Raw genomic sequence first — 12,708 nt, 5'->3', positions numbered from 1 at the left:
TATGTTATTATCCCAGTACCTGTATGTATACACAATACTGGGACTCCCTGGTTCTAATTAGACATTTCGTACCCTGTCAGTTATTTTACCTAAGTTCTAAAATGCGAACACACCCACACATGCGCTGAATTGCACCCCAGACTAATAAACGCATACAACAGGACAGGAAAGAAATGCAAACTCAGATGGGTGCTGGAATGAACTGATAGCACTTACACACAGACTCAAAGTGAATGCATTAATGCTTAATTAGTTACTTGCAATGAAACTGGTAGTTGTGATGGCAAAAAGGGGCTTTGCAATTTGTAAAAGTTATCCTGAGAAAAGCATGTCATACCCAACCTCTAAGCTTATCTTGAATTTTGCCAGTGTCTATGAATCTGAGTACAGTTACAAAGTTGGTTTAGTTAAATTTCATGTAATACAAACACTAATTTTAGTTGTGACAGTATGTGAATTGCAAATAAAAAAAACAATGGTGTGTAAATCTAATTTGAGTTGCATTTAGGCAAAAACAACAAAATTATGTGTGTGTGGACATGGACTTTTGTTCCAAAACCATGAGTATTGATAAGTAGTTTCCCTCTCCCTGCTGCTTTCCCTAAGATTATAAGGTGTGTCTGTGATCTATTTCTCAATCTATTCAGTCAAAAGCTCTAATCAGTTCAAGTGCTAATGACAAAGATAAGGCCACAACTGCAAAGTTACAATTTGTTCCACAGATGTTCAGATGTTAAGCTTTGGGCTCCAGAACTCCCTGTTGACTTTTAAACTGACTGGACTGAATAATGAAGAACTCCAGTTGCTTGTATAGTCCAAGGAGGATGGAGGTCCAATCAGGGTTTCTTCCTGTATTTTTAAGGGAGTTTTTCCTTGCCACTCTCACCCTTGGCTTGCTCAATAGGAATTTTTGGTCTGTCGGGGCTGGATTCTGTAAAGTTGCTTTAAGACAATGTCTACTGTAAAAAGCGCTATACATATACATTTGGGTAGGCAAACACCAAACTTGTCAAATCATGTGTTTGTGCAAAGTGGAACAGTCATGCTGGAACAGGGAATGGCTTTTTCCCAAACTGTTGCCACAAAGTTGAACACATAGTTTATTTCATACAATTAATTTGATTGGCCTCTTAGCAATAGGTGTGGCTAAAACAAATCAGGTGGTCAAAATAACAAAAGATAAAGTAACAAATAAAAGACAGAAAAACATCCAAAGGAGAACTGGGTTTTTAAACCCAGTTCTCAGAAAAGGAGGAAAGATAGGGACAGGCAACCCTCAGAACCAGACGGGACCGGCAATGCTGGAGCGGCACTCCAAACCCACCAACTGGTGCAGCTCATGCATAATAAGGATTAACAAACTGTGTTTACAGGCTGCTTCAGAAAAGGGCCCCCATGCTGCCTCTGGGGCAATCCAGTCTCCTTGCCCGAAAATGCTACCACACTGCATGAGTTCCCAGAAATAAATAAGTGTGTTGGCTTTGCACACCAGCAGAAATCCAGAGTGGACCAAACAGCCTGGTATTATGGTTTCAGAGAAATAACACGTTTGCTGGCAAGTTTGCCGACAAGTCTGAGAGGGAGAAACCATTATATATAGAAAAACTATATTAACACTAATGAGGTGCAAGTGATTGTCAATTGACAATATCAATTGATATATCATGGAATGACATATCAATTATTAGTGCCTCCATGCCCCCTCTGCTGGCTAAAAAATGGCAAAGGATGAGAAAATGACTCCCACATGACTCACTGCTGAACCACATTACACTTACTGTACTATTTTCAGCTAAATACAAGTCAAAGAGAATTTACGAATCAGTGATTTCTGTTTTAATTAGCATTTCTATTAACAACTTTTGTTCTGCTTTCTATTTGCATATATCATTGTGTAAATGTGCAAATTCTCTCCTGCATGTAATTGTTTGTGTAATGTTGTAATTATGTTAGTGTGTTTTGTGCCCCTCAGGGTCTTTGATTACCAGCGCGTCCCATCAGCAGTCCCTTCGCTGCAGCACAGTTCCAGCCTGTACAAGAGAGCCCGATCGTCTTCTTCCAGGCAGAGACGCAGCCGAGAGCGCTCGTTCTCCAAAAGCTCCAGACCCCATTCCTCCAGCAAAGCCAAGTGTAGGCAACACACACAAACACATCACACACATCACAAACACTGTCTGTAACAACTGTGCCTCTGTCCAGGTGTCAGGGTCTGCAACCAAGAACGTTTTGGGCTTTTTCACTGCAACATTTTAATAACTGCTATACTAAATAATGATAATGTATTGTTATTATTGTAAAGGGTCGATTACCTTTGCCTTCTTCCTCTCACTTTGGAAATTGTAAATCCACTTGCTGTACTCCCAACAAGACTACAAAAAAGCAGTGTGTGTCATTGGACTTTAGCCAGGTGTGCATATTATTCCCCTTTGAAAAGAAAATTCTGTCTTTTTAAATTGTCAATGCTTCCACTTTGAAGCGGAATCTAGAGAGTCAGTTTGTTAACCCAATTCTTAACCCTTTTTCCTTTCTTTTGTTGTTAGTGTTTTGCGAGTTAGTGTGTTGATGGATTGAGTAGCTGGTGCTCAGACCACAGTCACAGTTCCACCTAGCATTCTCTCCCCTTGACTGTTCTGCAGTTTAGGTCTTATTTTCCTGTAGGCTTGTTGGGCATGTTAAATAGCTCAGGTGGTAGAGCAGTTTTTTGTGGTGCTCTTATGTAAAGTATCAAACCCTCCCTTGGATGACCAGGACACACTGGGCACAATGCACGAATACCCTGAATACCTCTCGCTCTCTCTCTTTCTGTGAAAGGGGTCACAGTTTTGGATGCCAGACTAGGTTATCAGCACCGTCTGGTATTCGAACTTGAGAGCTCAAGATCCCAGCTCTGGTGGGCTGGTGCAATACACTGCTGTGCAACCCAAGTGCCCATAAATAAATGTTTTTAACAAACCCCCATGTATCACAACTATAAATTACCCTGAATTTAAACCTTGAGAAACCTTATTTGCCAACAGACAACACTCAGCCTTTCTTATTATGCATGGTTAGTAAAGAGAATACAGTACTAAGAATAGAGCATGGAAGTGCACTCAGAATACAGAATCTCTTTAGATCCTTCAGGCTCCTTATTCTCTTTATTGTATGTGAACTCTTATGGTCAATGTACACACATATTTTTTAGGGACTACAGATCACAAATACCTTGTGTTGCCAGGTTTTTTTCACCCTCCTTAAAACGGTGTCTTTATAATGATGAAAAAGGCAGTACGATGGTGCCATGATAGAGTGGGTTCTACACAGCACCATGATCACCAGGGCATGTTTCTGCAACCTTCCTAAACATGAAGGTGAACTGGAGGTGTATTGGTGATGGGGTAAACAATGTATGGACTAGCAGAATGTATTCCTGCCTTGGGTCCATTGGCATCAGATCTAGCGCAAGTGTAGCAGTTGTAGCCTAGCTGTTAAGGTACTGGACTAGTAAGCAGAAGGTTGCTGGTTCAAACCCCACCACTGCCAGGTTGCCACTGTTGGGCCCTTGAGCAAGGCCCTTAACACTGAATTGCTTAGACTGTATACTCTAAGTCACTTTAGATAAAAGCGTTTGCTAAATGCCGTAAATGTAAACACAACATATAAGAGAATAATTTAAGTAATCTTATAACATTTGAGGGACAGTGGTAGCCAAGAAGATTGCCGGTTCTAATCCAGGCTAAGCCATGCAGCCACTGTTGGGCCCTTGAGCAAGGCCCTTAAACTCCAGGGGTGCCGAACAATTGCTGACCCTGCACTCTGACCCCAGTTTCCAAACAAACTGGAATATGTGGAAAAATAATTTCATTGTACTGTACACATGTATATATATATATGACAAATATAAGCATTCTACATGTTGTGGATGTAATAATGATAGTATGTGGACACTCCTGATAATCATTAATGTTATAATTATGATTATTGCCACACACTCCAAAATCTTATGGACGGCCTTCCTATAAATGTAAAGGTTATTATACATGCATATAGGTGAGGCGATATTACTTTATATTATTGCCTGTGGTTTTTGAATGGAATGTTTAGCAAGCTCATGATCAGGTGTTCACATATTTTGTAGCCAGCCTTTGTAGCCAGTGTGATGTTTCTATTTTGCATGTTTGATTTCGGATGAGTATCCTTAGATACTCCTTAGATACTCCAGATGTTTCTTTATTAAAAGCCTCTTTTGTTGTGTACCCTCTCCTCCTGTAATAGGTACAACCCTATCAAAGCACTCTATTAAACCAAATTAACGGAGCTGAAAGAATGAGAAGGTAGAACATGCTATTAGCATCTCTTATCTCTGGGTCACCACAGGGCCTTACAGCCCAGGAGACACATTGTTGGTGTATTTAATAAAACCCATGTGTTTCTCCATCCTTATCGCACAGTGTCTCGTTTACCTCTTTATTGTTCTGTAGATTGAATCTATTTAGTAGTCCTTTAAATTATTCCACATGGTCCATTAATCTCTAAGATAGTCGCTTTACACTGGCATGATGGCACACAGTGGTGGTTAGAAGTATCAGTTTGAGAGAGCAAAATCGACTTTTAGGAGGGATTTATGCACACGGTTTGAACATTTCAGACAAAAAGATAGCATCTTCCTAATCTAAACCAGGTTTTCAAAAACCCATTCTCTCAGGTTTTTCTGCTCATCTTCCACTTTTATACAAATCAATGGATTTTCTAATGGAAATTCTGTCTCTTTTTATGTCTCTCAGTGAAAATGGAGGAGCTGCAGACTATAAAGCATGAGTTGACCCTGATAAAGGTTCAGATCGATGGACTACTGGACAGTCTGGACAGGATGGACAGACAAAGGCAGGAACACACAGGTCAGTTGTTTTTAGTGGTATAAAGGGAACCGTATGTAACTCATCCACTGATCTTCTAACAACTTCATAGAGAAAGTAGTTCTAAATAGTCTGAGCTTATGCTGCCCCCTAATGTTAATCTCAACTAGTTTTTTTTTGCTAATGAGGTCCTAATCATCCAAATACCCTGCATGACCATGGGCATTAACCAGGATTTGCTTTTTCCTGTAGATTGACCCAAAGTGGAAACGTGCTGGTGTATGGCAATATTGTGTTCATACTGTTTTAGTTAATACAGGTTAATAATAACATGATTGGCCATGTTTGAAGGTTGAAGGGCTTCCTCATTCCTTCATCAATGTCCTCTGCTGGCCTCTGCATGCATGGAGATGGGGAATAATGGAAATCAGTGCATTACTCTCTGTATGTGATACTTATTGTACATAAACCTGCCTTATTCTTCAAAAAAAATTAAAAGGGGCAGTGATAGAATAGTGGGTATAGCTTTGGGCTATCAGTCAGAAGATTGTCGGTTCGAATCCAGGCTCTGCTATGCAGCACTGTGTCACACCCTGCGCTCTGACCCCAGCTTCCACGCAAGCTGGAATATGCGAAAAAATAATTTCATTGTACTGTACACATGTATATGTATATATGCATTCTTCATTTTATGAAGGTGAAAACAAGTGGTTGGCAACTGCACCTGTGTCAGTGTTTGGTACAAACCTCTTTGGTCAGAATACTATAGAAGACACAACTGGGAAATAGGATATGACTAGATTGGGTGAAAAACTTGATATCTGTAAAAGGTGTCAATATGTTTTGTGCTAAGTGGATAGGATTAGACACCCTTGTATTAATTACAAGGGGTGTCCTGATAATTTTGGCAGTTTAGACTATGCAGCACAAACTGAATTAAACAATTAAACAAACAATAGAATAGAGTAATTTAGGACAAACTAGATTGCACAGATGAACAAACTGTAAGTTGTATTAGGTTAAAAACGACCATATATTGACACAAATGTTTGTAGAATAAATGTTTACAGTGTGAAAATAAATTTCAAGTTTGTATATAGAATTTGGCATTAAATTATAAATGCTCCAAAGTCTTCATTTAAAGAAATTGCAATCGATCTGTCAGTGGATCGATCGTCTGATGATGCAACAGGTGCAAGTTTTAAAAATCTGCTCTGTATGTGAATTTCTTCACTTGTTAGTTTGTTAAACTATAGAGATTTGTTAGTCCCTGGTGTGCAGCTTTATTTTCTGAGACACTCTCCATTTTTTTTTTATCTCTACTTTAATTACAGCGGTGTCTGTGATGAGCGATCAATGTGTCAGTAATGAGTCAGTAATACTGCCGCGCTGAGGGGACTTCAGAGCTGAGAGCTTTCTCTGTCAATTTTTTAAAGATTAGACAAAACACTTCTCAAATCTCTGTGGTTTAAAATTCAACACTGTGATCAGTCTAATATAGAGCAAACACAATTTCTCTTGAAAAACTGAGAATTAAAATAAAGAGAAATTCTCAGTTCTCAGAGAAAGATAAAAAAAAAAAAAATCAGGTTAGGTACACTCCAAACATGGTTCCTAATTCTTGAATGGCAAGTATCAACACAGTGTAAAGTTTGTGTTAAAGTTTGGGTAATAATAGTAACGATTATTATTGAACTGTAGTCACACAGGCCTGAAAGCAGCATTCGGCAAATAAAAACATATTTATTGCTAAAAGTTCTCATTAAAATATAAATATACTGTTGTTATGAGATTATTAAATCTATTTTAGCCATTTTTAACACATTTAAGTAATCATGAACTAAATTTCTTGGTAATGTTTGTTAACTGTTTTTCACAATTTATTAGTTCATTATTGATTATTAAATGGTATCTCAAGACATGCAAGATCAAACTGTCATTTGTCATATTTAACCATGTTTTACTTGCTGAGATGATATGTTTACAGTGAACCAGAACAAATATTTACATTAGACTTTTTTTCATTTATGTTATGTAGACATATTTATGTACTGAAAGTATATAAAATAACAAAAACCAAAATGTATCAAATACTTGTTTCACCGTACTTTATTCTGACCTCAAATCCAAAATATTTGACTAGTATTTAAATGCAAATAAAACAAAAAGCATATTTTTGTACATATATTTTGGTACACTAGCACATCACTGTGGAGTGTTTAAACTCAATACAATACTGTTTAGACAAACACAATTGGCAGTGTTTGAGGGAGGTAGGGTTGGACGGGGTCTCTTGTCCAGGAGCCTGCATGAGTGGTGGCAGGTCACATGGAGCTTAGTGTGGCTTTCCACGTGGCTTTCGGCTTTGTGTGGAAACCCAAAACTGGCAGGTGAAAAGAAGTGGCTGCAGATTGTACACGTGTCAGTTGGGGCGTGTGGTGAGTGGCTGTTAGTAATCAAATTAAGGGTTGTGCAAGCGGCAGTGGGTTTACAATTGAAAATGACTACATTGAAAAATAAAGGGAGAAAAATATATATTTTTTTAAATGTACATTACTTGTGTACTTTACTGTTTCATATATTTGTTATATACGAGGGATCTTCAAAAAGTTTCCGCACTTTTAGATTTTTGTTGGAAACGGTGAAGGTGGGAGGAGTAGTAACTGGTCATGTCTGAGAAACTGAGAAAGAGATTATAGTCCGGATTTAGCGCTATCTGATTTCCACCTTTTGGACCGCACAAAGAGGCTTTAAGGGGAAGAAGATTTTCATGTGATAACGATGTGAAAGCAGCAGTGTATCAGTGGCTACGCGCTCAACCAAAAACATTTTTGCTGATGGCATTAAAAAGTTGGTATGACGCTGGAAAAAATGTAGAAAATTGATGTAATTTGTTCTTAAAATTCTTAATAAATATAGTTTGTGTATACATAGGCTTTTTTTATATAATAATATTGATGCCTGTAAACATGTCAAAACTTTACCACTGTGTTATATCACTTTTCCATTTACAAACACTAATAATTTTTATCATCAAGAATTATTCTTTAAGGTTACATAATCAAACTAGTACTCCAGTACTACAAATTAGTACTACATATTTACACATAAATATTGATACAAATGAAAGATCAAGGCTATAGTTTTACTTACAGTTGCAATATCTTAAAAGGATGAGTATCTGTATTAGCCAGGTCTCTTGCGCCAGCATCTCAATGAAACAGTAGGCATTGCTCACACTAATTTTTGGCCTTCTCATCCAGGCCAGTGGTACTGCTGAGACTCTAAACTGCTGTGCCATGCAGGTGCCAATGTGTGTGTCATTTAGACTAACATAGAAACCTGATTTTGAATTTCTGTGTTTTTTAGATTCTCCTTGTTCTCAAGGTGGAAGCTTGGGAGGTTCACCATACCATCCATCAGGCAGCAGTCGAGAGGGATCTCCCAAGAGTCCCAGTCCACGATTCCGTGCCCAGAGAGACACTCCTGAGCTGGGGGAGGCCAGTGATGATGAACCACACATGGTGAGCAGTCCATTTCAAGGATCCATTCTGTGCTTGATTTCATAGCAGGTTTGTTTTTTGCACAAACCTTCTGAATCCATGATCAACTGCACAGTTCTCCATTCATGCCTGCAGTTTAATAAATAATGATTTAAATATATTTTTGTTTTATTTAATTTTTATCCTTATTGATTTAGTTGTCCTTTTTTGCATTGTTCCAGTCTGGATTTTCTTAATTTTGCTGTGCACTCTGGCAACCTCTGCCAGTTACATGCTATCCATGCTGGTTGAGCAGGCCATATGTTGACACATGCCTTCTCTGACATGAAAGGATGCCTGCTGCTTATTTATGCCATCCAGCATCAAATTCTTACAAAGAGCTTCAGTATGTACAGAGGATTATGCTACTCTCTCCTTATTCATTCACCACTCTTCCCGATGCCTCAGCCAGATAGTAGGAGTCACTGTTGCAGTGGCAAGAGTGTGATATCCTTTTTGCCACCCCAGACACGGCCAATTGTGGCCCCACCAATAATCAAAGCAAAGACTCAGAATTTAGGTCTTGACAGTGGTGGTTAATTTTCAAGCTTGTTTAATTGATGTATTGTATATCTGCTTGTTGTTTCTTTACTTTTGCTGGCCAACCATTTAGGTTTGACTTTCAGACAAAGCAGTTTGCATACACTGAAAAACTATTTAATCAAGAGAGTTCAAGAGAGGCTTTATTGTCATTTTAGCTATATACAAGTACATACTGAAATGAAACAACGTTCCTCCAGGACCAGGGTGCAACAGAGAACACAAGTGCAAAACAATACAATATACACAGTGCAGATAAAAACACTACAATAAATACAATAGACATTTCTAATCTAAACAAACTGAGGGGGATGGGACCAAAAACAAGAGTAGTGTTGGTACTGAGTAAATTATAAGTGAGGTAAAAAAACATCAAAACAGTCTAGGGCAGCAGTCCGTAACCTTTTATGCACCATGGACCGGTTTAATATAAGATATAATTTCATGAACCGGCGGGGGCGGAAGGATTTAAAATAAAATTATACGACAAGCATAATAAAAAACACAAAGTGCATAACCATACTACTCAGCAATGGTGGAAAAAAGGTGAGAACCCTGAGCTTTTTTTTGCTGCGAGACACTCCCACCTAGGGGTGATAGGAGACCTGAAGTGTGTTCCTTATGTCCAGTCTACTCTGTAACTTTGTTTTAGTCACCATTTGTAGCGATCTCTAATTATTTATTCTTTCTGTGCAGCCCGATAATAAATGACAGTGGTTGGGGACCACTGATCTAGGGTTTTAACGGTTGCCAATTACAGTGTCCAATTTGCCTCTAATGTAAAAGAAAGTAATGTGACATCTTCTACAAATCACATAATTTATAATTACATAAGAATGGGTCTCGGGAATGGATTGTTTTGACACATGGTGCAGTTCATACTGGAGCTCACTTTAAGCAAATCTCAAATCCCTCTTTTCAAGTAGTCCAGAGATTAACGCCTGGGACCCCATCTCTGCTGAAAAACTGTTTTCACACCTACCCGAATATACCAAACTTGGGTGCAAACCAAAAGTGCAAATGTGAAAAGACTTTTATTCAATCCACTCTATTCACTCTGTAGGTCACTCTGACACGCACAGCCTGCTCTCTGTCTCTCTAAAGATAACCAACCAGTAATCAGCATGGTCTCCATCCCTCTGTGTAAACCGCAAATTTTAAAAAGGACACTCAGTTTGTGTATACGCATGTCTTTTCAAACTCTGCCATTGTGCACTGTGAGTGAATGAATGTGGGAGAAAAGAGATAAGCACAATGCTGAATGTGAATGCATAGCAAATCACTTTGACAGCTGATAAATGCTGCTCTCGAATGCTGTAAATATAAAACTATGCCTGTTTTCTGCAGACAAGAAAACAACAGCTCATACAGAAATGCTTCTCATAAAGAAGCAAAACACTCACATAATTTACAACCTGAAGTGGCGGACGTACAGAAATCCCTTACCTAAGTAAAAGTACAAATATCTGTTCAAAAATATACTCTGGAAAAGCACAATTTTTTATTATTATTTTTATTGTATAAAACAAGGTGTTGCTGAGCTTTTGTGTGTCCCCTTGGAAAGCATGTAATGTCATTCTATTTAAACATGTTGATTAAAAGTGAATAAATAATTTACAAAACAAACTAATGAACCATTTAAGGAATAACACACTAGCAACAACACTATTTGTGGTTGTGTGGTTTATATCATATCAAGCTTTTTAATAAACAAAGAAAAGAGAGAACTGGAGCTTAAAAATGATGTGCATTGCACATTTCAATGCATAGCTCTGTGCATTGCCTGGACATTAAGATGCATTGTACTGTTATATAAAGATTATTAGTAGGCAGTAGTTTCTGTCCATACCCAATCAACCAGAGGACTGATAAAAGATTGCAGAAGTGATTAGTGAGGCCTGAGAACAGTTTAAATCATTGTGAATATGAGTAAAAACGTATACATAATCATATTATACATTCATTATGCAACCCCAAATCAGAAAAAGTTGGGACAGTGTGAAAAATGCAAATACAAAACTCACAGTGTTTCTCATATTTACTCTGACTGTTTCCTATTGCAGACAGTATGAACATTATTTTTAAACATTTCAATAATTTGTTGACTGACTGAAGATTCTCTGCCCATCTTTGCTTCTCAAGACTCTTTATGTAGTCTCTTTATAGATACTGCTTTTTGAAATAGAATAGAATGCCTTTATTTGTCATATATACATATACAGGTGTAGAGTAGAAAGAAATTATTTCTTCGGGTATCCCAACTTGGTTTGGAAGCTGGGGTCAGAGTGCAGGGTCAGCCATTGTACGGCGCCCCTGGAGCAGAGAGGGTTAAGGGCCTTGCTCAAGGACCCAACAGTGGCTGCATGGCAGAACTGGGATTCAAACTCTCAACCTTTCAGTTAATAGCTCAAAGCCGTACCTACTAGACTACCACTGTCCCAAATCAAGATAACAATCACATGTTGACATCACCTCATTAGTAGCCTAAAATGCAGAAATCAATGTATAATAACAAATTAAATTAAGTTGACCAGACAAACATTAAAATATCTTGCCCTCATACTGTGTGCCATGAATAAAAGTCAAAGTAAATTAAAAACATTTCATACTGTCCCAACTGATTTGGGTTGTGTTATTCTGAAGTTCTGGTATATCTGCCACTTTGTAATAAACACCTGCACTAGTGTTTCTCTCTGCACTAGTCACTGTTGCAGTGGTAAGAATGTGATACCCCTTTCTGCCCTTCCCTCCCTCAGACATGGTCAATTGTGGCACCACCAATGATCACGGCAAAGACTCACAAGTCAGGTCTTGACAGTAGTGGTTAATTCTCATGATTATTAAATTTATGTATTGCATATCTGCTTGTTGTTTCTTTAGTTTTGCTGGCCAACTGTTTAGGTTTGACTTTCAGTCAGTGCAGATAAACAAACAGTACAACAAATACTGAGACCTACAATAAATACAATAGACATTTATAATCTAAACAAACTGAGGGGGGCAGAACCAAAAACAAGAGTAGTGTTGTGCAATACATAATACTGAGTAAATGATAAGTGAAGTAAAAAACATCAAAACAATCTAGGGTTTTATCGGTTGCTAATTACAGTGTCCAATTTGCCCCTAATGTAATCTAATCTTCCACAAATCACAAAATTTTTTAATGTAAAAGTTTTATATTTGCATTTTTATACAGTTTTTTTCTGATTTGGGTTGTATTATTTTGAAGTTCTGGTATATATTTGTCACTTTGTAATAAACACCTGCACTAGTGTTTCTCTCTGCACTAGAGAGATACATTTCTTTATATAGAGATATTTCTTTCTGCACTAGTGTCAATGCTCTCTTACCAAAATAAGTTAACAGTACAAAAAACAAGAACCATGGTTTCCTAGATTAAAACAACAGGGGAATATGAGGTAATTTGAGTCAAAACGAGGTTAAACAGCAGGGCAATATAACATATGAATGAATATTTTATATTATTAATATTTAATTACAATTCAAAATGTTTTTAAGTTGCCCAGTCAAAGTCCTGTCTTGATCCTATTGGTGAAAACCCTTTATCTCTCCACATGGGTGTAAAAGACTAACATAAAATAAAAATAAAAAGCGATATTGGGCTACACCAAGGTTAATGTGGGCATTGAAACTTATTGAATATTATTGTTTATTAAATAAGTATTATAATGCTGCGATTTGGTTATTTAAAATTATTTGGCATGACATATGCAATAACAGAGGCAGTTGGATAAGGAGCGGATACTTTTTCCACACCACTTTGGTTCAGT

The 12,708-nt window shown here is 37.7% G+C and overlaps 1 protein-coding gene across 1 annotated transcript in view; it reads left to right on the top strand.

Moving 5' to 3' along the window:
* The window catches only part of LOC134323526 (RNA-binding Raly-like protein), a 111,240-nt gene extending 101,221 nt beyond the window's left edge, over positions 1–10,019 (top strand). The window contains exons 4-7 of the mRNA XM_063005064.1: positions 1,973–2,130; positions 4,764–4,877; positions 8,205–8,359; positions 9,981–10,019. Of these exons, the coding sequence (XP_062861134.1) occupies positions 1,973–2,130; positions 4,764–4,877; positions 8,205–8,359; positions 9,981–10,019 (466 nt within the window). The remainder of the gene's footprint in view (positions 1–1,972; positions 2,131–4,763; positions 4,878–8,204; positions 8,360–9,980) is intronic.
* The last annotated feature ends 2,689 nt before the right edge of the window (positions 10,020–12,708 follow it).

This window comes from Trichomycterus rosablanca, chromosome 11 (genome assembly GCF_030014385.1).
Source record: "Trichomycterus rosablanca isolate fTriRos1 chromosome 11, fTriRos1.hap1, whole genome shotgun sequence".
NCBI classification, from domain to species: domain Eukaryota; kingdom Metazoa; phylum Chordata; class Actinopteri; order Siluriformes; family Trichomycteridae; genus Trichomycterus; species Trichomycterus rosablanca.
Note: the sequence above shows the minus strand (reverse complement) of the source record. Positions and strands in the feature narration are given on the sequence as shown.